The sequence below is a fragment of the Malus domestica genome, chromosome 13 (genome assembly GCF_042453785.1).
Source record: "Malus domestica chromosome 13, GDT2T_hap1".
In the NCBI taxonomy this organism is placed as follows: Eukaryota; Viridiplantae; Streptophyta; class Magnoliopsida; order Rosales; family Rosaceae; genus Malus; species Malus domestica.
The window spans coordinates 19,279,296-19,303,545 of record NC_091673.1 but is presented as its reverse complement, the minus strand read 5'-3'; the positions used below and the strand labels follow the sequence as shown (position 1 = coordinate 19,303,545).

Here is a 24,250-nt window from a genome sequence, read left to right as displayed (position 1 = left end):
CTTTGGCCCTCGGTTGGAGACGGTTTTTTGTGAGGGCTAAAACGAGCCATCTGGCCCTCGGTTGGAGACGGAGGCAAATATGATCCTGTACTGTTTATTAAAATATTAATATCTTGAAGAATCTTAGAGGGCTAAAAGGAGTCATATGACCAGCCATCGGTTGGAGATGGTCTTAGAGTACTTGAATCTAACGGAGGACATGACACAGATCCGAGTGCAATGGCGTTCTAGGATTCATATAGCCGACCCCACTTAATGGGAAAATGCTTTGTTGTTGTTCTTGTTGTTGTGGGTTGGGGGAAGATTAGAAAATTTTTCATTATTTTTCTGGATTTGTGGTTTTTTATTTATTTAGGGATTAGAAAATTTGTTGATCAGAACTTGGATGTCATCCTCGGAGAAGCAGTAGCGGTCGACGAGGCATCAGTGTATTCGTCTGACGTCGTTTATGTAGCCTTTGAGCTCTGCCTTTGTTCCTTGGTAGTTGTATCCTATCAGCACTGCCTTCTTCAACCACTTCTGAAGATTTCCGATCACTCTCACTTTTTTTTTTTGTTTTTTTTTTGTTTTTTTGTTTTGTGAGAGAAGGAGAATTGCATTGTGATACTCTGTTTTTTATTGCCTTAAAAATTAGAGTTTTATTATTTATTTATTCCGGAATCACAATAATATTTTAATGTACAAATCTTTTGTTTAATTAATATACATGTTGAATTAGTTTTTTAATTTGGTTTTGGTTTGGGTTGGTGTCGGCAAAGAAGAACAAGATAAGGACTTGGATGCACGTCCAGGCTTTTAATTGCATACCAATTGCTGCATGATATATTTTGCCATATTGACAAGATATTGTGCGAATGACTATCTATTTTTTAAAATTGATACAAGTTAAATTTAGAGTTATCTTGAAAATATTTGTAGTATCTTAAGCAGTCTTGAGTATACCCATAACTTGGCTGTTTAATTCCTATTTGAACTGTCTTTGGCTGAATGCCACTCAAATACGTTTTTCTATTCGTGTAAGCCTTTTCACTTTTTTTTAGATCAAATTTCTTTCTATGTAATTTGCATGGTAGGTGGGAGACTTGGTCTTTGAAAAATTTCTGTTTTCGGATTGTGTTTCTTGCTGGAATTTGAATGCCAATATGGTTATTTGTAGAGATTTTTTTTGGTATTTATAGGCTACTGATTGTATTATGCATTGCATGGTAGGTGGGAGGTAATATTTGGGCGTTTTGGCACCGGGTGTTTCCCAGCAATGGGGATAAGATACCAGAAAAATGGATGTTTTCAATTTTTGGTTGAACTTATCTACTAGAGGAAGATCAGGTGTTTGACTAAACACTCTTTTTGTAATAATGCTTTTACATGTTTTTAATTGCACTTTTTAAGCAGTATGAGAAATGTGGGAAGAATTGAAGAGAACATATTAGTGATCCTCAATTCTTCCAAACGAGGGAGACCAGGTTATTTAGGCTATTGCATTTGGTTCCCAACTCCTATACATGTGTTGCTCATCGTGGAAGGAAAGATGGATGGAAAAGCCGAACTCTCTCTCAAGCATGCAAGAAGGTTCGTCTTTGTCTCACCCTTCTCTCGCTCTCAAACCTCGACTTCTCTCCCTCTTAAACATCAACTTCTCTCTTTCATTTTCTTGTTGAAAACGATTGTTTCTTCAGTACTTTCACTTTGAAACTACAAACCATAATGTCTTCTTGCTGAAAATAGTGAATCTGGTGTCGATTCCAAGAAAAACTTAGCCCATAAAAGGTATTGTTTTCTGTGAGTTCTCAGCTGGAGTAATTTTGTGTTTTCAATATTATGTGTTTAGTTTAAAAATAGGTTTTGTGTTCAAATTTTGATTTTGTAATTTTGAGGGGTTTTGTTTCCAACCTCAGATTCTATATCTTTGTGTTTAATTTGGTTTTGTTTTCAGACTCGGGAGACTTTTTTTTTTCCTTACGATTTTGGAGTTTTTGCTCTCTATACTAAAGGTAACATTGGCCTCGAGGTGACATCTATGAATCTGACATATTACTATTTAAATTTAATGGAAAGAATATTATGCTTAACTCCGCCTGTGTAAGTTTATCTTACATTGCCGGTCCCAAGCTCGGATAAAGGAGGAGATGGAGGGCGTTAGGTAGTCGACAACCGGCACTCCTCGGTTACGTCGAATCCTTATGAAAATGAATCCAGAACGAAATCGGGCTAAAGCTAGGGCGTCACCCGTAAGTGGCGTGCTGTGTGGCCCGAGCACAGTGATAAGTGAGCAAGGGTTGTTGTATCTCCATCGGCACCCGGATGCAGTGTTAAATGAGTAAGGGGGCCATAGAAACTTCTTTTCGAATGACTCCACTCAAAGTTGTTTGGGAGCATATGCTCCTATCAACTTTACACAGGACACACAAAAGAAGTACTTTGATCATATTAGACGGGGGAGGGTGAAGAAGCTAGGACAGAATGGTAGAGTTCAAGAGAGTAGAATGCGTTTAGGAACGTGGAATATAGGAACCGTAACGGGAAAATCTATGGAAGTAGTGGAAATTATGGTGAGGAGAATGATAAATATTATGTGCCTACAAGAAACTAAGTGGGTTGGTCTTAAGGCAAAGGATCTAGAAAACTCAGGGTTTAAACTTTGGTATTCGGGCACAAATAGAACAAGAAACGGTGTTGGCATCATCGTGGACAAGACCTTGACACAAGATGTTGTAGATGTCAAGAGGGTAGGAGATAGAATCATGGCAATCAAGATTGTAATAAGACAAGAACTCATCGATGTGATTAGTGCGTACGCGCTTCAAGTAGGGTTGGATACGAGTTTAAAGGAGAAATTTTGGGAAGACCTTAGAGACTTGGTGCAAGGAATTGCTCAGACGGAGAAGTTATTTATAGGAGGAGATTTAAATGGACACGTGGGCAGGGAGACAGGCAACTATGGAGGTTTTCATGGTGGCCATGGTTTTGGGGAGAGAAACGAGGATGGGGAAGCTATTTTGGATTTTGCAATGGCATATGATCTCTTCTTAGCCAACACCTTCTTTAAGAAGAGAGAAGAACATGTGATCACCTACAAGAGTGGGTCATCAAAAACACAAATAGATTTTCTTCTAATGAGGAAATGGGATCGTATAACTTGTAAGGATTGCAAAGTTATACCGGGAGAGAGCTTGGCTAATCAACATCGGTTGTTGGTGATGGATGTACATATCAAAAGACTGAGAAAAAAGAACAAGACTTGGAAGTGCCCAATGACTAGATGATGGAATCTAAAAGGAGAAAAACAAGCCATTTTCAAAGAGAAAGAAATCACTCAGTGTGTGTGGGATAGAGAAGGGGAAGCTAGCCAAATGTGAGATTCCATGACTAGTTGTATCCGAAAAGTAGTAAAAAAGGTATTAGGAGAGTCCAAGGGCTTTGCTCCACACCAAAAGGAATCTTGGTGGTGGAGTGAGGAGGTGTAAACAAAGGTGAAGGCTAAGAAGGAATGTTGTAAAGCCTTATACAAGGATATGACCGATGAAAATGGTGAAAGGTATAGAAGAGCGAAGCAAGAGGCGAAGAAAGCTGTGAGAGAAGCTAAGTTAGTGGCTTATGACGATATGTATATGCGACTAGATACCAAAGAAGGAGAGTTGGATATCTATAAACTAGCTAGAGCAAGGGAAAAGAAGACAAGAGACCTAAACCAAGTGAGGTGCATCAAGGATGAGGATGGAAAGGTTCTTGCTACAGAGAACGCGGTCAAAGACAAATAGAGAAGTTATTTTCATAATCTTTTCAATGAAGGACATGAAAGGAGTACTTCTTTAGGGGAGTTGAGTAACTCAAAAGAGTGTAGAAACTACTCATTTTATCATCAAATCAGGAAGGAAGAAGTGGTTGTAGCTTTGAAGAAGATGAATCATAGAAAAGCAGTGGGCCCAGACGATATACCGATCGAAGTGTGGAAAGTCTTAGGAGAGACAGGTATAGCATGGTTCACTGACCTTTTCAATAGGATTTTGAAAACGAAGAAGATGCCAAATGAGTGGCGAAAGAGCACTTTGGTGCCTATCTACAAGAATAAGGGCGACGTACAAAATTGCATGAACTATAGGGGTATTAAGCTAATGAGTCATCCAATGAAGCTTTGGGAAAGAGTCATTGAGCATATATTGAGGCAAGAGACACGGGTTTCGAACAACCAATTCGGGTTCATGCCAGGGTGCTCAACCATGGAGGCAATCTATCTCTTACGAAGATTGATGGAAATATATAGAGATGGGAAAAAGGATTTACACATGGTCTTTATAGATTTGGAAAAAGCGTATGATAGGGTCCCAAGAGACATTCTTTGGAGGATTTTAGAGAAGAAAGAAGTACGAGTAGCATATATCCAAGCTATAAAGGATATGTATGAAGGAGTAAAGACTGCCGTAAGAACTCATGAAGGACAAACTGAAAGCTTACCCATAACTGTAGGATTACATCAAGGCTCATCCTTAAGTCCTTACCTTTTTGCGTTGGTAATGGATAAGTTAACAGGACATATTCAAGATGATATTCCTTGGTGTATGCTTTTCGCAGACGATATAGTGTTGATAGATGAAACTCAGGAAGGGGTAAATGCGAAGCTTAACCTTTGGAGAGAAGTGTTGGAATCTAAAGGTATTCGCCTAAGCCGATTAAAGACAGAATATATGGAGTGCAAGTTCAGTGCAAATGGAGGCCAAAATGAGTTAGGGGTGAGGATCAGAGATCAGGAAATACCAAGGAGCGACCGTTTTCGTTACCTAGGATTTATCTTGCAAAAGAACGGAGAATTAGATGGAGATCTCAACCATAGAATACAAGCTGGATGGATGAAGTGGAAGAGTGCATCCGGCGTGTTGTGTGACCGCCGTATGCCACTGAAGTTCAAGGGAAAATTTTATAGGACGACAATAAGGCCGGCGATGCTGTATGGCACAAAATGTTGGGCGGTGAAGCATCAACATGTACACAAAATAGGTGTAGCGGAGATGAGGATGCTTCGTTGGATGTGTGGGCACACGAGAAAGGATAAGATTAGGAATGAGGATATCCGAGGTAAAGTAGGAGTAGCTGAAATTGTAGGAAAGCTAAGAGAAAATCGGTTACGGTGGTTTGGACATGTGCAAAGAAGGCCTACTGACGCTCCGGTTAGAAGATGCGACTACGGGACAGAGGTTCAAGGCCGAAAGGATAGAGGAAGACCTAGGAAGACTTTGGAAGAGACTCTAAGAAAAGACTTAGAGTACTTGGATCTAACGGAGGACATGACACAGGACCGAGCACAATGGCGTTATAAGATTCATATAGCCGACCCCACTCAGTGACTTGGATTTTTCAAGTCTCCAACTGAGAAGTTTTCCTCACTTGGGAAATTAAGGGAATACTACCTCAACCTACATGCTCCACTCACAAAGCTTCAATATATAAGCTTCAACAAAAGAAAAATTCAAAGAACTTATTGAAGAAGGCTTTGGTGTATTTAACACAATACGTTGAAATGAAGCAAAGTTTATTTATTGATATCTCCGATAAGTTACAAATATGTACATATACATGAGTCAAAATAAACAAACAAGAAGGAGCCTTCACAAAGGTTGCTTAGGAGAAGTCTCAGCAGTCGGTAAAGCCTCAGAAAGAGAAGGTATCGGAGGAGGATCATTCGGAGCCTCAGTACTGAAAAAAACCCTAGAAGGAGGAGGCATCAGAGGTTGATCATTTGGAGCTTCATTACGCGGTACAGCCCCAGAAGACGAAGGCAATAAATGCCTTTGGAACAAACCCACAAACCTCGGATGATCAAGTAAAATCTGACCATCAGATTTCTTCATCTAGTCAAGCTTCCTCTTCATGTTTGTAGCATAGTCATGTGCGAGCCGGTGCAACTATTTATTCTCATGCTTGAGCCCTCTAATCTCTTATTTGAGACTTATCACTTCAACCGCCAATGATTCAACTTGGCGGGTTCGAGCAAATAGGCGTTGGGTCATATTAGACACAGAACCTGCACACTGAACACTGAGAGCCAGAGAATCCTTAACAGCCAACTCATCAGACCGTTTGGAAAGTAGTCTGTTATCTTTTGGGAGTGAGAAGGTTCTTGGCCACCACCGCCGCGGTCATATCATTCTTCATCACGGAATCCCCAACGGTAAGAGGACCAGTAGGGGATAAGAAGGATAGGTGCCATATGTTGTCTGGAGAAGGCGTGGTTGCCTCTTCAACAAGGTTCAAGTCAAAACGACGGTCGGAGGGGCCATACATTTTCAAAGGTGTTGAAGAGAGAAGATGTCGGACAAATCAAGATCTTAGAAGTGCAAGAAGGGAGTTTATACTGGTGGAGATTCAAGTGTGTTTTGGAACTTAATGCCAGCCTTTATAAAAATCTGCACTCGACGGAGCTTCAGAAATCGAAGAGACATTTGCTTTCTCAAAAGCTGGGCTGCTCAGAGACCACGAGGGCCGATCTCAGAAACCGAAGACGCGTTTGCTTTCTTAAAAGCTGGCCTGCTCAAAGACCACGAAGGCCGATCCCAGAAATCGAAGAGGCGCTTGCTTTCTCAAAAGCTAGGCTGCTCAGAAACCACGAGGGCCGATCTTAGAAATCGAAGAGGCACCTATTTTTTCAGCCTTGTCAGCACCTGTCACATGCACACTCAGCTTTGCGGAAATTACGGGCATTCTGTAGAAGATTTCTGGTGAAGTAGAAAGCACGTGAATCTTACTGTTCAATCATCCACTTTCCACACGCAACATCAGCTCATGGGTACCACATATAACTTTGCCAAATATCTCTGACAAAGTTTAGACACGTGAAGCTTGCAGCTTCCACTACATCGCTATGACCAAGAAAGGTAAAAGAATAGCAAAGAAACAGCACTAACAAAGTTTTGACACATAAATTTTGAAGGTCTAGCAAAGAAACAGCACCACTGCTGGATAATTGGAAAGTCCTTGTGTGTCAACCTCTGTGCTTTGTGGCAAGGTAGATTAGAAAACATGCCCAACCTTTACTCACATTCGAGAAAACACTCCCAACAAGATTGCTTGCTCCAAAATCGAAGAGGCACCGTCCTCCGAATCTCGAGAGCCAGACTCCTAACATGATTACTTTCTAAAAAATCGAAGAGACACCGCTCTCCGAATCTCGAGAGCCAGACTCCCAGCAGGATTACTTTCTCAAAAATCGAAAAGCCACCGTTCTCCAAATCTCGAGAACCAGATCCCCGACAGGATTGCTTGTTCAAAAACCAAAGAGGCACCACTTTCTCAACTTCGAGAGCCAGATCTCCTTGGATAAAGCTTGTCTGTAATCTTCATATGCAACATCAGCTTTCCAGATACCACAGACCACTTTTTCAAAGTGCTCTGACAAAGTTAAAACACGTGAAGCTGGCAGCTCCCATTACTGTGCTATGACCAAGCAAGGTAAAAGAATAGCATTACTACTTGTTGTTAGGGAGACTCCTATATATGTTGACCTTCATCCTCAATGGACAGGCAGACTTGCAAAAATGCTCAACCTTTCCTCATATCTGAGAGGGCACTCCCAACGAAGCTTCTTGAAATACTCAGCTTTCTTTCCCCCTGATAATACCTCTGCAAACAAGCTACACCAGAGTAAGAATATCTCATATCATCAGGGTTAAAAGCAAAAGTATCCCATATCATGCTTTTTCCCTGTCTTTTCCTTTGACCTTGTTCTTATCTGCAAGACAAGGAGAAAGAGAGCAATCAGTCAGCACTTGGAATCAAGCTTCTAGTTAGGAACTGACTGCCTGGAACCCCTTACCTGATTACTTACCTGGCATTGCTATCGAGTACTCATCTTCAACATCTTATGCTTCCAGAGAAGATACTACATCTGCCTGAGGAACAGATAGGGCAAGTGAGAAGGATACAAGGAAGCATGTGAAAACAAGCGTAACATAACACGTGCCAATACATCCACTACTTTGTCAACAGCAAAAGTATCCCATATCAGCAGGGTCGAACGTACTCTAGATTTGATGGACTTATTTTGACCCTCAAATTCTTCAGTCGGCCTTATACTCTGGAGGAAACCAGAAAACCCTTCAGCCCAGTTCAAGAATAAGCCTGTGGAAAGTTACTTCTTCAAAAGAAAAAGTATCTCATATCATCTCTTCTCCTTTTTCTTCTCTTTATCCTTTATGCTGCCTGCAAGATAGGGAGAATGAGAACAATCAGCCGGAACTCGAAATCAAACTTCTGATCTGGGACTGATTGCTTGGAGCTCTGATTGCTTACCTTGTATGTCACCTCTTTCAGCAGATCCCCTAGCTCGGCGACTTGGGGGACTCCTACTACATGGTTTGTATCGCGCTTGACCAAGCCTAAAACTACAAGTAAGCTTCAAGTGAAATTGATACATTACCTTGTGCATCTCCACCAGTTAAAGATACCACCCTTGGATGGAGGAAGAGTACTTCCAGAGAAGATGCCACATCTACCTATGAGACAGATAAGGCAAGTGAAGACGATACCACACTTCGGTACTTAGAAGTTTCGTGATTACGAGATCATTCTCCCACAATATTTCCTAATGTCATTTGTACTAAATCATTCACTTGTACTCACTAAAGGAGAGCTTGAACCTATGTACTTGTGTAAACCCTGCACATTTAATGAGAACTCCTCTACTCCGTGCACGTAGCCAATCTGGGTGAACCACGTACATCTTGTGTTTGCTTTCCTGTCTCTATCCATATACATACTTATCCACACTAATGACCGGATCAATCTAGGGAAGATCACAAAATTAATTTTTTCTGTTGTACCAAAGTCCTCACTGATTTTGTGCATCAACAATCCTTAAGTCCTTACCTTTTTGCATTGGTAATGGATGAGTTAACAGGACATATTCAAGATGATATTCCTTGGTGTATGCTTTTCGCAAACGATATAGTGTTGATAGATGAAACTCAGGAAGGGGTAAATGCGAAGCTTAACCTCTGGAGAGAAATGTTGGAATCTAAAGGTCTTCGCCTAAGCCGATCAAAGACAGAATATATGGAGTGCAAGTTCAGTGCAAATGGAGGCCAAAATGAGTTAGGGGTGAGAATTAGAGATTAGGAAATACCAAAGAGCGACCGTTTTCGCTACCTAGGATCTATCTTGCAAAAGAACGGAGAATTAGATGGAGATCTCAACCATAGAATACCAGCTGGATGGATGAAGTGGAAGAGTGTATCCGGCATGTTGTGTGACCGTCGTAGGCCATTGAAGCTCAAGGGAAAATTTTATAGGACGACAATAAGGCCGGCGATGCTGTATGGCATAGAATGTTGGGCGGTAAAGCATCAACACGTACACAAAATGGGTGTAGCAGAGATGAGGATGCTTCGTTGGATGTGTGGGCACACGAGAAAGGATAAGATTAGGAATAAGGATATCCGAGGTAAAGTAGGAGTACACGAAATTGAAGGAAAGATAAGAGAAAATCGGTTACGGTGGTTTGGATATGTGCAAAGAATGCCTACTGACGCTCCGGTTCAAAGATGTGACTACGGGACAGAGGTTCAAGGCCGAAGGGGTAGAGGAAGACCTAGGAAAACTTTGGAAGAGACCCTAAGAAAAGACTTAGAGTACTTGGATCTAACGGAGGACATGACACAAAACCAAGGGCAATGGCGTTCTAGGATTCATATAACCGACCCCACTTAGTGGGAAAAAGCTTTGTTGTTGTTGTTGTTGTGAAAGAATATTATGCTTGGTCCATAGGAAAAACTAAATGGAAACAAAATCCCAGAGTTAATCAAACAATATCCAACACTTTGCACAATAAACACACAAAGAAACCCCAATTAGTCTAATGAATCAAAATTTCAAAAAAATGAAGACTATTTCATTAGTCTAACAAAGCAAAAGCTCATTACTAAACTGGAACTTGATCAAATCACAACACAAAAATCAAATTAAAATGATTTATTAATTTGAGCAATTTCCTAGCAACATGAACAGAAGCTGATTACCCAAACACTCAGAAAACAGACAATCAGCATAATTAAAAATTACTTAAACAATTAATCCCAATTCAAAACCCTAGATTATGGATCCAAACCAAACTTATTCATTCATTATATCGTATCATCCAATGAAATCAACAGGAACCACCTCAAAAGCAAACAAATCAACCTTCAAGCCCCTTAAAAACCAAAACCCAGAAAAAGTTACAGCAGAAAAATGTAAAGATCAAAACTTTGAGAGCAAAACTTAGGTTTTAAGGAGAACATGGCAGATTAGAACCAGATTATCGATTGCAGAGGATTAGATAATATTGTGAAAAAAAAAATGAAATTGGAATTGGATGCAGAGATAGAACCTGGAGATGTAGAGCTTTGAGTTCCACTCTGTGGGGAAGAGAAAAGAGAGGCTACGGGGGAGGATGAGGAGGAAGGTTGCGAGATACCTAGGAGATGCAAGCGGTAGAGAATAGGGAAAGAAGATGATAGGGTTTTGTTCTGTGATTTGGATGGTGTAAATATTAAAAAAGATAAGGGGCATTTTTATCTTAAAATTTTATAATTTTGTGGTCCACGGGCTTAGAACGAGTCGTTCCAGGGGGGAGAGGTGGAACGAAAATCAGTCAAATTTCATCTTGTGGGACAGCGCGTTCCACGATTTATGGGCTCATGATAGGAACATATTTATGCGACTTAGTTAGCTTGTTCTTATGCATTTGTGTTGTTATTTCTTAGTTAATTATGTATTTTAAGCTATTTTTGTGTGTTTGTAGGTCATAATAACAAAGTTAGCAAGAAAGTGCATTTTGGAGCATTTTAGAGCATTTTTGAGCCAAGATTGGATAGTACAAGCATGGAGACATGAGGATGGACGTTTTTGAAGATTTGAAGGCTAGAAATCAACATGTGTGTGTGCGCAAGTGTGTTGACCTACAACTCCAAACATCCATCCACTACACCTATTACATCCACTCATTACTAAACATCCACCCACTACACCCATTACATCCACTCATTACCAAACACTCATCCACTACACCCATTACATCCACTCATTACCAAACATCCACCCACTACACCCATTACATCCACTCATTACCACAACACTCACCCACTACACCCATTACATCCACTCATTACCACAACACTCACCCACTACACCCATTACATCCACTCATTACCAAACACTTATCCACTACACCCATTACATCCACTCATTATCAAACATCCACCCACTACACCCATTACATCCACTCATTACCACAACACTTACCCACTACACCCATTACATCCACTCATTACAACTCCATACACTCCTCTCCCTAGCTTATAAATACATCCACCCTTCACCATAATTTAAGGGGCCATCATCCAAAGACACCACATCATCTACACAACTTTCCACCCTTCACCATAACTCACCTATATCCATCCATCACCACAAGAGACCATTCATTCACCACTCACACCTTGGTGCCGCATATTTGCAAGGAAGAAGGATTGCTTGGAGTTGTGCTAGTCATTCAATTTGGATTGCTGGAGCATTCTAGGTGTATTCTACTTTGGTTTTCAATGTTTAATTTCAATTGTTTTTGTTTAATTGCAAGTATGAGGAACTAAACCTCTTTTGGCTAGAGCAGAATTCGAAACCATGAATATATTTGCAATATGAATTGATTTCTTCCAATTGTGATTTGATAAGTTGTGATTGCAATTCAATTATCTATTTTATTCATAACGGATTTGTGTATGTTTATTAAGGATGCATACTTAGTTTTCATGCATGAATTTCATGCTAGGATATAAATAAGTTTCACCTAATCGTTACAAGTTTATATTCATGAGTAGTGAAGGTTGCTTGTCACAATCGCGTTAATTGAATTCTTGGCAAACGTATCATGCATTCATAGTTACAATTGCCTCGTCAACGCTTATGATTTTCATGGAACTTAATGATCTTTAATTGTATCTCTATTATGCATTCATATAGGGGACTTTTAGAGAATGATTTGGGTTGTCACATGCATTCATCCAATTCAATGAGTAAAAGAAAATCTGAGGGTTAATTTGTGCATCACGGTTAATCTGGGGTGTTGAGCATCATAGTTTATTGAAAAGAAATTGGAGATTGATTTGTATGCAAGTGTGTCATGTGTGGAGAAAGACATTCTAGCTAGCCCATCATCCATCCAAAACAACCAATTTCGTGCAAATCTGTTTAGTTCTAGTTTCTGTTTTGTTTTACTTTATTTTCGTCCAAAACCCAACGCCCCTTTACTTTAGTGTGTCTAATTAGTTAGAATCTGTTTTAGTTTGTGTTTTTAAGTGTTTTGAGTCTATAGAGTCTAGTTAAGTGTTTTTAAGTTTCTTTTTGTAAGTCAGTTTAGTTTAGATTAGCAATCCCTCCTAATCCCCGGTCCAGAACGATCCCTACTTATACATATATTACAATTGTCAAAAGAGGGTTTAATTTGAGTGCTTAACTCTCATCGCATCAGCTCACCAAATGTGGGATGAAATGTCTCGTCCCACTGCGTTTCGTCCCGTCCCACGTACCAAACGGTACCTTAGATACATTCGAACAGTCATTCGTGATTGATTTTGCCAAGTATAAACATTTGAATTGAACCATAAGGTAATCGTGTTGTAATTAGTGACTCGAATTGTTTTGCTTTTGTCATCAAATTATGTAGCAGTAGCCTAATATAAACATTTGAAATAACATTGCTTGAAAGAGCGGTTTTAATCCGAACTCAATTCTTTTCAGGGACATATTGTAGGTTGATTCACATTCTGGGATGTAATATAGTTGGCGTGTTGGGGGTGATCATGGAGATTCCGTTTATACTGTAATTGATGTTGTAAAGAGTCCCTATATGCTGCTTAAAGGCTGGTATCGACTGAATCATGATTTGATTACTCGAGAATGTCCATTTCTTGAAATAGCTTGCATCCTTATTGCTAGTTTGACAATCATTCTGTGGCTAATTGTGGTTGTTTATAGTATCGTGTTGGCAGTTTTCATGAACATTTTAATTGGATTGTATGCATCTGTTGTACTATATCAAGTTTTCTTACACCAGACTATAATCATTGTAATCTCCTTGGCCTTTCATGATAAGTAAAATTATACATTTTTTAACCGTTTGGACATGCATGAGAGATCTTAGGAAAGGTGTGGTACATGATTGCAAGGATCGGCTGTATCTTCAAGAGGGATCAATCTTTCCAAAGTTAATGACTTTCCTGCTTATGAAATACTGTTCCTTAAGCTCATTAAGTTTTACCGCAGCAAGTCACTTTCTGAGCAGACTTTCTTCTTATCTATCTTATATTTTGGTTATTTCCATCAGTAACTTTGTTTTATGTCTGACAGCTTCAATCCTCTTGATTCCCATGTATGACTTGAATCCTATAAAATTGGCCATTGGGAATGAAAAGTTGGTTCATTGCTGTAATTTTACCCTTTTTAGTTGTATCATGTGAAATTAAGTGTTTCTTTGGAATATATATTTTTTTTCAGAAATATGTTTTGATGAGCTTAGATTCCTAAAAGGTTCGATATTAAAATGACATCAGTATGCACAATGAATGATTCGAGAGGTCTCAATTGAGTTTTATTGATATTAATAACAAAAACCTTGATATTTTAGAATAACTAGCGACAATGAACGGTTCGATATTAAACTGTTCAAATTCATGGATTTGGATAAGAAACGAAGAAACCTTGATATTTTCTTTTAGTTTTAAGAGCTGAAATGGACATGCATGTGCTTTTCTTTGTGAGATATAAGAAATTGAGAAATTTTTTGTTTATCATTCTAGAGTTGGAGGTGACAGAAATAAGAGAATTAATAATTTTAATTAATTTGATAAATTAAGAATACAGAGGTAGCGATCTACACAAAAATATATGTTAATAAATTGGTTAATGGGTTTTCAATTCCGTGTTATTCTTGGCTCTGATGCTTTTGTTTGACTTATGTGTATGATAGAATTGATATGTTATGTGTATGCGAGCTTGCTTAAAATATAGCTAGGAAACATCTTTCCATTTTTTGGAATACTCTGAAGGATAGCTAGGAAACATCTTTCCTTTTTTATTTGGGAAAACATTTATGTCCTACACTGTTAACTTTCTTTAATGCTTGCTCTAGATTTTACAGGTTCTTTTTAAAATTTGACACTAAATTGCTTTTCTTGTCTTGGGGTGCAAGGAAACAGAGGAAGAGAAAGAATCGAAGTCTGGATTTATCAAATACTTTGTAGATATTCCATGCATTTTGTAGCTGGAATCTTTTGGTAAATACTTAACCTTTTAATCAAGGCCTATATATGCCAATAGGTTTTGTAAGTGGCATCAAATAATAATTGCTTTTTTCTTGGTAAGTACCTAAATGTTTACACTTTCAGCTTAACAGAAAATGATAAATTGAGACAAACTTGGAACCTAATAATCAATATTAGCAAACCCGCAAACTTATTTCGTGACTACCATGATATTGTTTCAATATTCTACTTTTGCTTGCAATTTTGTTCTCTCTAGGACATCAAAGTGCATTTTTGGTTTTTAAGTTTCACCGCCAAATACCAACTGTTTGATTGTGATCTCTCTGTGAGATTGGATATATGATTTAAAAACTATGCTAATAAATGTTAATTTTGATTTCAATTGTTTTTTCAATCATGTAGGGAGACACAATCCAAGCGATTGTAAAAGATATCGACTACGCTTTACTTGATCAAAAAATAGAAACTACATGTGTGTATTATGAGAAGAAGCAGAGAGCAATCTGTCTCAGTTTTGGAATGTATTGGAATCAAAGAAGCTAACTCAAGGTGCTAACTTTGAATTTTCCTGAAATATCTCTTTTTTTTTATTAATTATTTTAGACGTAGGAAATCTCCATGTTTTATCTGGTAGTTGAAAATATACATTTGGGACTTCTTCCATTTAGTTATTTGGGAGTTTGAATTTATAAATGTAGATTTGTGTTTGTTTGCCCAGCTGCTATTTCAAAGTTGGAGGTGGCATTGTGGATTAATAATAGGAAATATGATGCTATGTGGTGCTGGGAAATGCTTAAACTGCTTGTGCATTATGCACTCCGGACCAGAATGAGCCAAAGGTTCTAAAACGTGTTGTAGTGCTTCCAGAAGGCTTTCAATGAGGTACTTCCACTTACAAATCTCAAAGAAACCATATTGTTTTTTCAACCTTCGATGTGTAATAAGGAGGGTAGTGAGATTGACTGCATAATTTGTAATTTGGGTTTAGTGACTTATAAAATTGCAATTTCAAAGATCTTAAATTACAGCTTAGTTATCCATTTTTGAAATTCTTGTGCAGAGTAATTGATAGATGTAATGCTATTTGAAAATTGTTATTACTGTGATTGTGCATTGCTTACTGTGTTTTTGCTTAGCTTAATTATAAATTACGGGTGGCTGAAAGTTAGAATTTTACTCATGCAGTTTGTGCAGAGAAGAGTATCTCATTACAAGAAACTCAATCCAACAAAATATTTACTACTTTTAAAAGCATTTTGTGAACTCCAAGCTCAAGTCAATCCTTAATTTTCATCTACTTTTTATTTCTTTATGTCTATGTGATTTACATGGTTTGTAACCATTAAATCACCCAACTTTATATTTACAATTGTGTTTCTGATTGTTGATATCAATTAAATACAATTATTCAGGTTATTAGATTTTATGCTATATGTTAAACATATTCATTTTAATAATTACCACTTGCTTTGATGCATTGAAAATGCTAATTCTGTGACAAGAAAATAATCTTATTTTCTGTTTAATAAAACTCATAATTAGAGAAACTGTTAGAAGATAATGATGCATAATTATTCATGCAATTTGTAATACTGCAGCAACGCGCTGACATTACTAGCCAGTAATAATCTAAAATACAAGCAAGACCATTGCTGGAAAGAAACCCAAATCCACAAAACCTAGACCATACATGTTTTCATCTTAAGCACATATACACGCTCTACATAAACACAAGATATCGATTCATTGGTAAATAAACTAAACCATGTATGAACTCATAGCCAAACTTCATATCTTAAGATATTCCAATGCAGAGATCCCGTTGAGCCCTTTGCTGTAGTAGTGTGCAACAAAATCTTTCACTGTGGTTTCTCGGTAAACTGGGGGATTTTCTTCCGATAACAACTCCTTGATTGGCGCATATAGTCTCGAGGAATTTTCCGGCGGAAGATGTTGTCTGAAAAAACATGCCACCGAAATTCTCGGGCCTACGTTTTTGGCCAACACCCTGTGGTTGGCACTTATAAACTTGTCATTTGAGATTAGCTGCACCAATTAAAGCACATAAGTACTGATTATAAAGTTAAAGACTACATAACAATATCCTGCAATCCATTTAGTTAACTTGCCTGTGACATGTCTCCGAGATTTATAACTAGAGCTCCATGAATTGGGGTAACATCAACCCACTGGTTTTCATGAAGGACTTGGAGGCCGCCGATTTGGTCTTGTAGGAGCACAGTGAGGAAGCTACTATCAGTATGTTGACTTGTCCCCATTGTCAACTCTGGTTCTGGGCATGTTGGGTAGTAATGGCCAAATAAAACTAGTCCCTCTGCGCAGCCTAATTCCTTCAAGTGGTTGGGGTTGAGGCCAAGGGCTTGAGACAGCAATTCAAATAAAGCGACTCCTAAAGCCTTTACTTTCTCAGAATAATCAATCACTACATCCCTGCAATTTCGTCATTTGATAATCTTTATAAAGAAATAATATTTCTTTCCCATAAATTGTTAATGGAAATTCTACGCAAAGTTTTCTCTCAAGTGTGAGTGGAGGAAAGTTGAATGTCACTCGACAATGGGCGTGTCACAGTGAGACCCACGCCCACCGACCGCACACCATAACTTTCATGGGCGAAGACTTTAATCAACTGCTTAATGATCAAAACCAAATGTTTCTTGAACTACCACCAAAGTATGACTTTATGTTTTTGCAACGGTTATCATTTTTTCCCTCAACTTTCATTATGCGTATCTGTTTGGGTTTGAAATACAGTTTGGGTCGACAATGAGTATCCTGAGTTAAAAAAGGGGATGATTGCAGGCCAGTGGGCTTTTAGCCTAAGAGAGTCCTAATTTGACGCCCCTATAGGAGTAGGACTGTTAAAGTATCAAGCCTAGGCGTGGTTCAGTCGAGTCCTAAGTGAATTAAAATTGTCAAGGATTAGGATGAGGTCTAGTAAGTTGTGAATTATTCTAATACGTCAGAACTTTGCTGTGATTTAAGCAACCTTGTCTTCACGTTCTAGAATCCAAGGCCGAGACGTATTCCTTCCTTGACCGTACTCGCTCAAATGCAGAAGTTAGCAAGGCATTTGACACCATCACCAGTGGCGGATCTACAGAGGGACCTGGGAGGTCCCAGGACCCTTCGGCGACCCTAAATCGCTGCTAGAAAATTTTCGGGGACCCCTCGTACTCGAACACAAGGTCTGTGCAATGTGTTTTGTAATTTCTGGGTTGGTAGGTTCTGTTCTTGCGAGAGGAAGAAGATGATTAAATGAGTTTCTCTCTCATCCTTTCATTCCCACGTGACCACCCTCAAACTTTCCCATTTTATTGATTTTTTTAATTGGTCCAATCACATTCCGATAGCTAGCATCAACTTGATCTTTCCAAAAAAGAGTAAACTACCGATTTGCCCCCTGAACTATCACCCAACTTTCGATTTGCCCCCTGAACTTTTTAATTAGAAAATTAAGGACTTAAACTATTTTTTTTGGCGATTTCCCCCCTACCGTTAGTTTTTCATAAATTTCATCCAAATTAACGTTAACTCTTATCATGTGCAAACTACGTAACTCTCATTTGTGGACAAAAGCGTCATTTCACTAGACATTCAGATAGAAAAGCTATAGAATTACACATATTTGCATAGGTTTATATTTTAGAAATCTAAGGTTTTCAATTATTTTAAAGAATGAAGTGACCGAACTACCCACACATGTTGTGCATATGCTTCCATTTAACAGAAATTTGGATGGAATGAATGAAAAATTAATAGCAGGGGGCAAATTGGCCAAAAAAATTAGTTTAAGTCCTTAATTTTTCAATTAAAAAGTTCAGGGGGCAAATCGAAAGTTGGGTGATAGTTCAGGGGGCAAATCGGTAGTTTACTCTTCCAAAAAATGAAAATGGGTTGTCAGTCCCTAGGTGTATATTTTTGTTAATTGGTGTGGCTCCCCTCCTTACGCGTCTAGTGCCTCATTTTACTTTCTACACCCACATATTTAACACACTTATTTGTCTTAAAATTCAATATAAATCAATATGATCTTTAAAAATATTATGTAAATTACTATGAACTTGTAATTATTTGAACTTTTATCTTATACCTTAAATTCACCAAAATACTAGGTATATAATAAATTTACTTAAATCCACTTAGACCGCGCACGGAGAAGAAAGAAAATAGGACCCCTTTTAACAATTGGTATATTTTTTCTATTTTTTTTTTGTTAAATGTGTAGTTTAGAAATAAAAAAATGTGGAGAGATTTTTCAAGTCAAAGCTGATAGCACCATCTATTTGGTCATTGAGAAAGATGGCTGAGTGATGTTTTTTCATGTATTGGTAATGAAGCTATCATAGAACATTTTCAGACTATGAAACCCCGTCGTGGACGCTCAAATTAGGATTTTATAGCTTGTAATGTTGTTTTGCGTATGATTTTTGAATGAAATGTATTATATTTAACTTTTCAATGTTAATTTTGTCTATAAATTTTTTTACCTTTATTAATGGGACCCCCCAAACTTAAAATCTTGGATCCGCCACTGACCATCACCACATCTATTCTACTCGTTTGACTGAGCTCGTTCACTAGTTGGCACACCCACATTCACTAGCAAGACATAATTAACTCAATAGTTATTTGGCCTGCATTCCACGTAAGCTTTATAATTTTTGGAGTCAAACAATTTCACATTATCTCGTTTCGACAACTATGTCCATGAATTGTTAGCTTTTGCTCTACCATCAACGTCAACAACAGTTAGTTGGCCTGAACAAATTGTTAGACGAACCGAGGTCATGCGAGAAACAGTAAATCTAAAAAGAAAGTAATACAGTAGCAAAAGCAGAAATTAAAATGGTAACTAAAGTTTTTTTCACGGGTTGATAAGGATTAATTTTTAATTAAAATCTAGCATGTTTTGTCCTATAGCGTAAATTTGGATCTCAAATTAATAACACAGGAATTGATCACCGTCGAATAATTTTCACAGATACATACCTGCAAACTGAAGGCAACTCACCAAGATCGGGAGCTCGAGGAGCCATAACACAAGACAAAGTATCCCTCCAATTAGCAGCTGGAGCTTGGTAAAGATCAAAGTTTGTATTATAATAAACCTTCTTTGCATAGTCGCGTGAGTAAATTTCCTCCTTCACTACTTGATCTTGTTCATGAAATCTTCTTATCCCATCAATCATCTCCTCCAGAACATGGGCTGGAACCCCATGGTCGACCACCTGGAAAAACCCCCACTTTTCGCAAGCATGCCGGACTTGATCAATCACCAGCCTGCGTTGACTTGCATCTTCTTCTCCGCTGACGATGCCTTTTAAGCTTATGACTGGGGTGCTGAAACTGGAGTCATCACAGCTGGGACTATGGCCAATGGGGTGGTGGTTGTTGATGATCTTGTTCTGCTCATGAATGAAAATTCTTGGGATTTTAGCCAAACCAGCATCTACAAGTCCCTTGACACCAGCTTTTGAATCATCGAAAGCCTTTAATTCAGTTTTCCTGTCATACTTGGAGCTCGTGACCTCCATTGTTTGTTTTGTTTTGTTTTGTTTCCAGGGACCAGGAGTATATCCTTTGTAGACTGAATGGCTTTCAGAATTTTTAAGGTCGAGATATATATGACGTTTTCCACCTGCCCCTTAGTTTGCGTGGGGCCGATCACATCATATGATGGCTGTATTGGAAAGTTGAATTTAGCAAGGCCGAACTCGTATCACAAGGCTTTAGCTCATCATTGCCCAGTTTTGCAAGGTCTATCATGGCCCCTGTTGGGCGTGGGCTCCTTCAACTCATCCCCACTTTCACTCGAAACTTTAAAAAATAAAGATATCAAATTATTAGTTTTGCATTGGAGATTTGACTCTATGAAAAGTAACAATCGAAGTTTTTAAAAAAAATTCTAACATTGTGAACAGAAATGTTTCACAAAGTCATAGGTTTTTTTTGTTTTTTAAATTTGACACAACATTGGATATTAGACATATAACGTACAAATACGCTAGCATTTCTTCTTAAGATGTCAGTAGTTGTCGTAACAAATTAGAAACAAACCAAAAGTCACGAGTTGTTCTTGTGGTTTTACTACGATAAGTAAAAAACAACATTCTAGAGACAACCCAATGGCTTAATACAACTGTTTATCCTAAAAATCAGTTGCATTATTGTTTGAACATTTTACATATGTTTTTCTTTTTTCTTCTTTAGCAAGGGTTTATTTTTTCTTCTTGACTAGTTGTAACCTTCTTTTTTCCATAACGTTGAAATTTCCCAAGAAAATAAAGAAGTAATGAAGATAAAAAAATAATATTTTTCTCGTCTCTAGAAGATCACCAATGTCGATCACAGCCCCAGGGACAGGCCGGGGAACATCAATACACTTGTTGTGATGAAGAACTTGGAGACCACCAACCAATATGATCTTGAGTCAACTATTCAGAGTTCAGACAAATAATATTAGATACGGCCATGTGATGGTTGATTATACTTCGACCTGGTCCATAGTAGAAAATCAGTCTTATTATAATTAGGTAAGCAACAATATCATACTTGGACGGCAAAAATGCTCACAATCAGATGATTATATTATGGTTAAAGAAAATAAGGTAAATTTGAAATAGGTCCAATTTTATAAGCATACTTTTGAAATAGGTCCAATTTTTAGTGATTTTTTACTTTTGAAATAGGTCTAATTTTTAGTTATTTTGGACTCATATTGAAATACCCCAAAATAATAAATTTGTTGTTGCTAACGTGTGCTTTTCAAATTGGCATGAGATATTATATATAAAGATTTGAAGATCTGATGCTCCTATTACTTTATAGATAGGAGCAAGAAATACTTTATAAATTGACAGGAACACGGACTACTTAGCACCACATGGTGACTGCAGGTTTAGGTCGAAACGATATCTTTTTCAAACATCATGGATGGTTTCATTGTAAGCCTCAAGGTTCTAAAAGATGCTAATTGCTAATCACTAGTTGGGCGGTGGGCATGGGCCAAGTGTCTGGGTAGCTAGGCAGGGCCTACACGGATTTATGTAGATTTATTATATATCTTGTAAATAAGTATCTATTTACACTTAAAAAAAAACTATACTTGTATGGATTAAAAGAATGATAAAATGTAAAAATAGAAGTAAAAGAATACATAAATTACATATATATGCATTTCAAGGATTCAATTATGTTGATGCACAAAACCAGATGTCTTGGAACAATGTAAATCCGACCGTGAATATGCAAGAAATGTAAATAACACAAGATGTATCGTGGTTCACCCCAAGGTTTGGGCTACGTCCGCACTGATTATATTTTTGAGGGAGAGAGAGCTTTGAATGAGAGTGAGAGCTTTGAGAGGATGATGAGGGCTTAAGAAATGGCCTCTTTCCAATTGTGAGGGTGAGGGGTCCTTTTATAGAATAAGGACTCCTCACTTATTACATATTTGCCCCTTCTTTTATCACATAATTACATTTAAGTCCCCCGAGTATTTGTACGAGATCTAAATACGAGGCCCTAAATATGGTATAAACAGTAGTCCCCCAAGTCTTTAGTCAAGAGAGTCTTTTGGCTAGAGACTTGAAATTTAGTTCATGTGTGGGCCGAAGTAACTAGATGTTGTCTTGAACTGATGCTCGATATGAGGTGGTGCTCAATCTGAAATGATGCTCAACTAGAAGTAGCACACGCTGCGAGGCTGCTCGGCTGGTGGCTTATATTGCCTTGGTTGGCTCAGCTTTGTGGCGTTTGAAGGTGAGGGAGTCCCTTTTATAGAATAAGGGCTCACTCCTCAATACATGAATGTTGGGTTAGGAGTGATGCTCGCGGCGTGGCGGTTGCTCAGTTGGTGGCGATGCTCTCCAACGAAGGTGAATGAGTCCTTTTTATAAAATAAGGGATCGTTCCTCAGTATATAAATAATGGGTTATGAGTGATGCTCGTGGCGAGACGGTTGCTCAGCCGGCAGCGATGCTCTTTAACGAAGGTGAGGGAATCCCTTTTATAAAATAAGGGCTCGCTCCTCAATACATAAGTGATGGGCTAAGTCCCCCCAAGTATTTTTCATGAGTGCTCTCTAATGAAAGTGAGAGAGTCCCTTTTATAGAATAAGGGCTCGCTCCTCAGTACATAGATAATGGGCTAAGTCCCCCAAGTATTTTCATGAGGCATAGTTGAGGCTCAATATATGGTACATAATGTAGTCCCCCAAATCTTCGGTCAATAGAGTATGTTGGTTGGAGACTTCAAATTGAATCCATGTATGGGTCAAAGTGGCGGTTGTTCGGAGGTGATATTTGTATACCCTGCACTGAAGCTTTGTAAGTGAAGCTTTGCAAGTGAAGCTTTGAAGCTGGAGCTCTGTAAATGAAGCTTTTGAAGCTAGAGTTTTTGTAAATGAAGCTTTTGAAGCTAGAGCTTTTGTAAATTGAGCTTTTGAAACTGATTGACATGAGTGATGCTCATGAATGTTTATGTTGATTGACATGAGTGATGCTCATAAATGTTGTCATGAGTGATGCTCATGAATGTTAACATGAGTGATGCTTATGAATGTTGACAGGAATAATGGTCATGAATGTTTATGTATTATTGTCATGAGTGATGCTCATGAATGTTTATGTATGAATGACATGAGTAATGCTCATGTATAATTTGGAGTACTGGGCGTACTTTTGATCACCTGGTTGGTGGCATGAATGAGAGTATGGGTAGTACAATTCATCACCTGGTTGGTGGTAATAGCGGTAGGTTGCCGAATAATTTTGGAGTACTGGGCGTACTTTTGATCACCTGGTTGGAGTTATTTTGGGCTTATGGGCCTTCGCCCTCTACACAACATTCCAACCCATTTATTTTGGGCTTTGCAGTTTTTATTTTTTTTTAATTTTTTTATTACCTTCTGATGGGGTTTTTACAGATGTCTCTGAAAGATAAGAAAAATAAATTACATCGATCAAAAACAAGAAAAGTAAATCTCATCATTCTGGTGGGGTGTTTATTCCTCGCTTTTGCTTTCTGCCTTTTCTTTTCTCTTTCTCTTTTGCTTTCTCTTTTGCACCGCACTCTTTCAGTCTCTGTCTTTGCTTTGCATGTGCACCCAAGGTCATTTTTTTGCTTTTCTCATAAAATGATTTCACATGGCTGTGACTGCTCCTTCCTTTCATGAGAACAGCCGGTGGGCTCCATCAGTTATGTCCTGCTCCTTGTAAATTTCATCATCATTTCACATGAGAGAAGAATCAAGCATTGACAGCCTTCTCCGCAGGAGATGCCTCTGTATTGCCAGTTTTTTTTTTGGTTTGCTTGGCTTGATAGTCTTTAACAGCTGCCTTAATGGCATCCTCGGCGAGCATGCTGTCGTGAAGCTTCACTGGAGGAAACGAAAGATGTTTTGCAATCTCTGTGTTCTTAATCGTCAAGACTTCCTCCAGTTGTTTCCCCTTTACCCATTCCGTAGCGATAGAAGAAGAAGCAATGGCCGATCCACACCCAAAGGTCTTGAAGCAAGCATCATCAATCTTTCCTGTGCTGTCATCAACCTTAATCTGGAGTTTCATCACGTCGCCACAGGCTGGAGCGCCAACGAGCCCCGTGCCGATCGTCGGGTCATTCTTGTCGAACGTTCTAACGTTGCGGTGGTTTCTCTAAACCTTGTCCTGCGATTGCTTGACCTTGTCACGAGTGTCAGTGCCGCTGAGTCCTGATCGCGGCGAACCCACGTCCCTATGTACTCGGTCAAACACCTCTTAGTCCTCCTGATCGTGCCAGCGCTGTTCATACCCTTTGCTTTTCTAGCAATCTTGAAGATCTCTAGCCTGTGTTTGGCTATGGAAATTCTCATGCTTTGAAGAAACTCATGGTTAAAGTAGAAAATATCCTCGTCTTCTAGCTCATTGTGTGTAAAAGCAAAGCCGTACTCGTACACAAGCGAC

At 38.5% G+C, this 24,250-nt stretch overlaps 1 protein-coding gene and 1 long non-coding RNA gene across 3 annotated transcripts; one reads left to right on the top strand and one right to left on the bottom strand.

Moving 5' to 3' along the window:
- The first annotated feature begins 12,016 nt into the window (after positions 1–12,016).
- LOC139190539 (uncharacterized) lies at positions 12,017–15,710 on the top strand. Of its 2 annotated transcripts, none has more exons than XR_011574826.1 (5): positions 12,017–12,923; positions 14,220–14,297; positions 14,688–14,834; positions 15,004–15,167; positions 15,471–15,710. It is a non-coding gene; the product is annotated as an uncharacterized lncRNA (long non-coding RNA). The 2 variants fall into 2 exon arrangements; XR_011574825.1 differs by having other exon boundaries at positions 12,763–12,888; positions 14,213–14,297; positions 15,471–15,527.
- A 125-nt stretch (positions 15,711–15,835) lies between these two features.
- Positions 15,836–19,982, bottom strand: LOC103453894 (1-aminocyclopropane-1-carboxylate oxidase homolog 1-like). The gene is made up of 3 exons (XM_008393487.4): positions 19,299–19,982; positions 16,415–16,736; positions 15,836–16,331 (listed from the first exon to the last, which is right to left on the bottom strand). The coding sequence occupies exons 1-3, from the start codon at positions 19,841–19,843 to the stop codon at positions 16,074–16,076; spliced, it is 1,125 nt and encodes a 374-aa protein (XP_008391709.3). The 5' UTR covers positions 19,844–19,982; the 3' UTR covers positions 15,836–16,073.
- Positions 19,983–24,250: the final 4,268 nt, after the last annotated feature.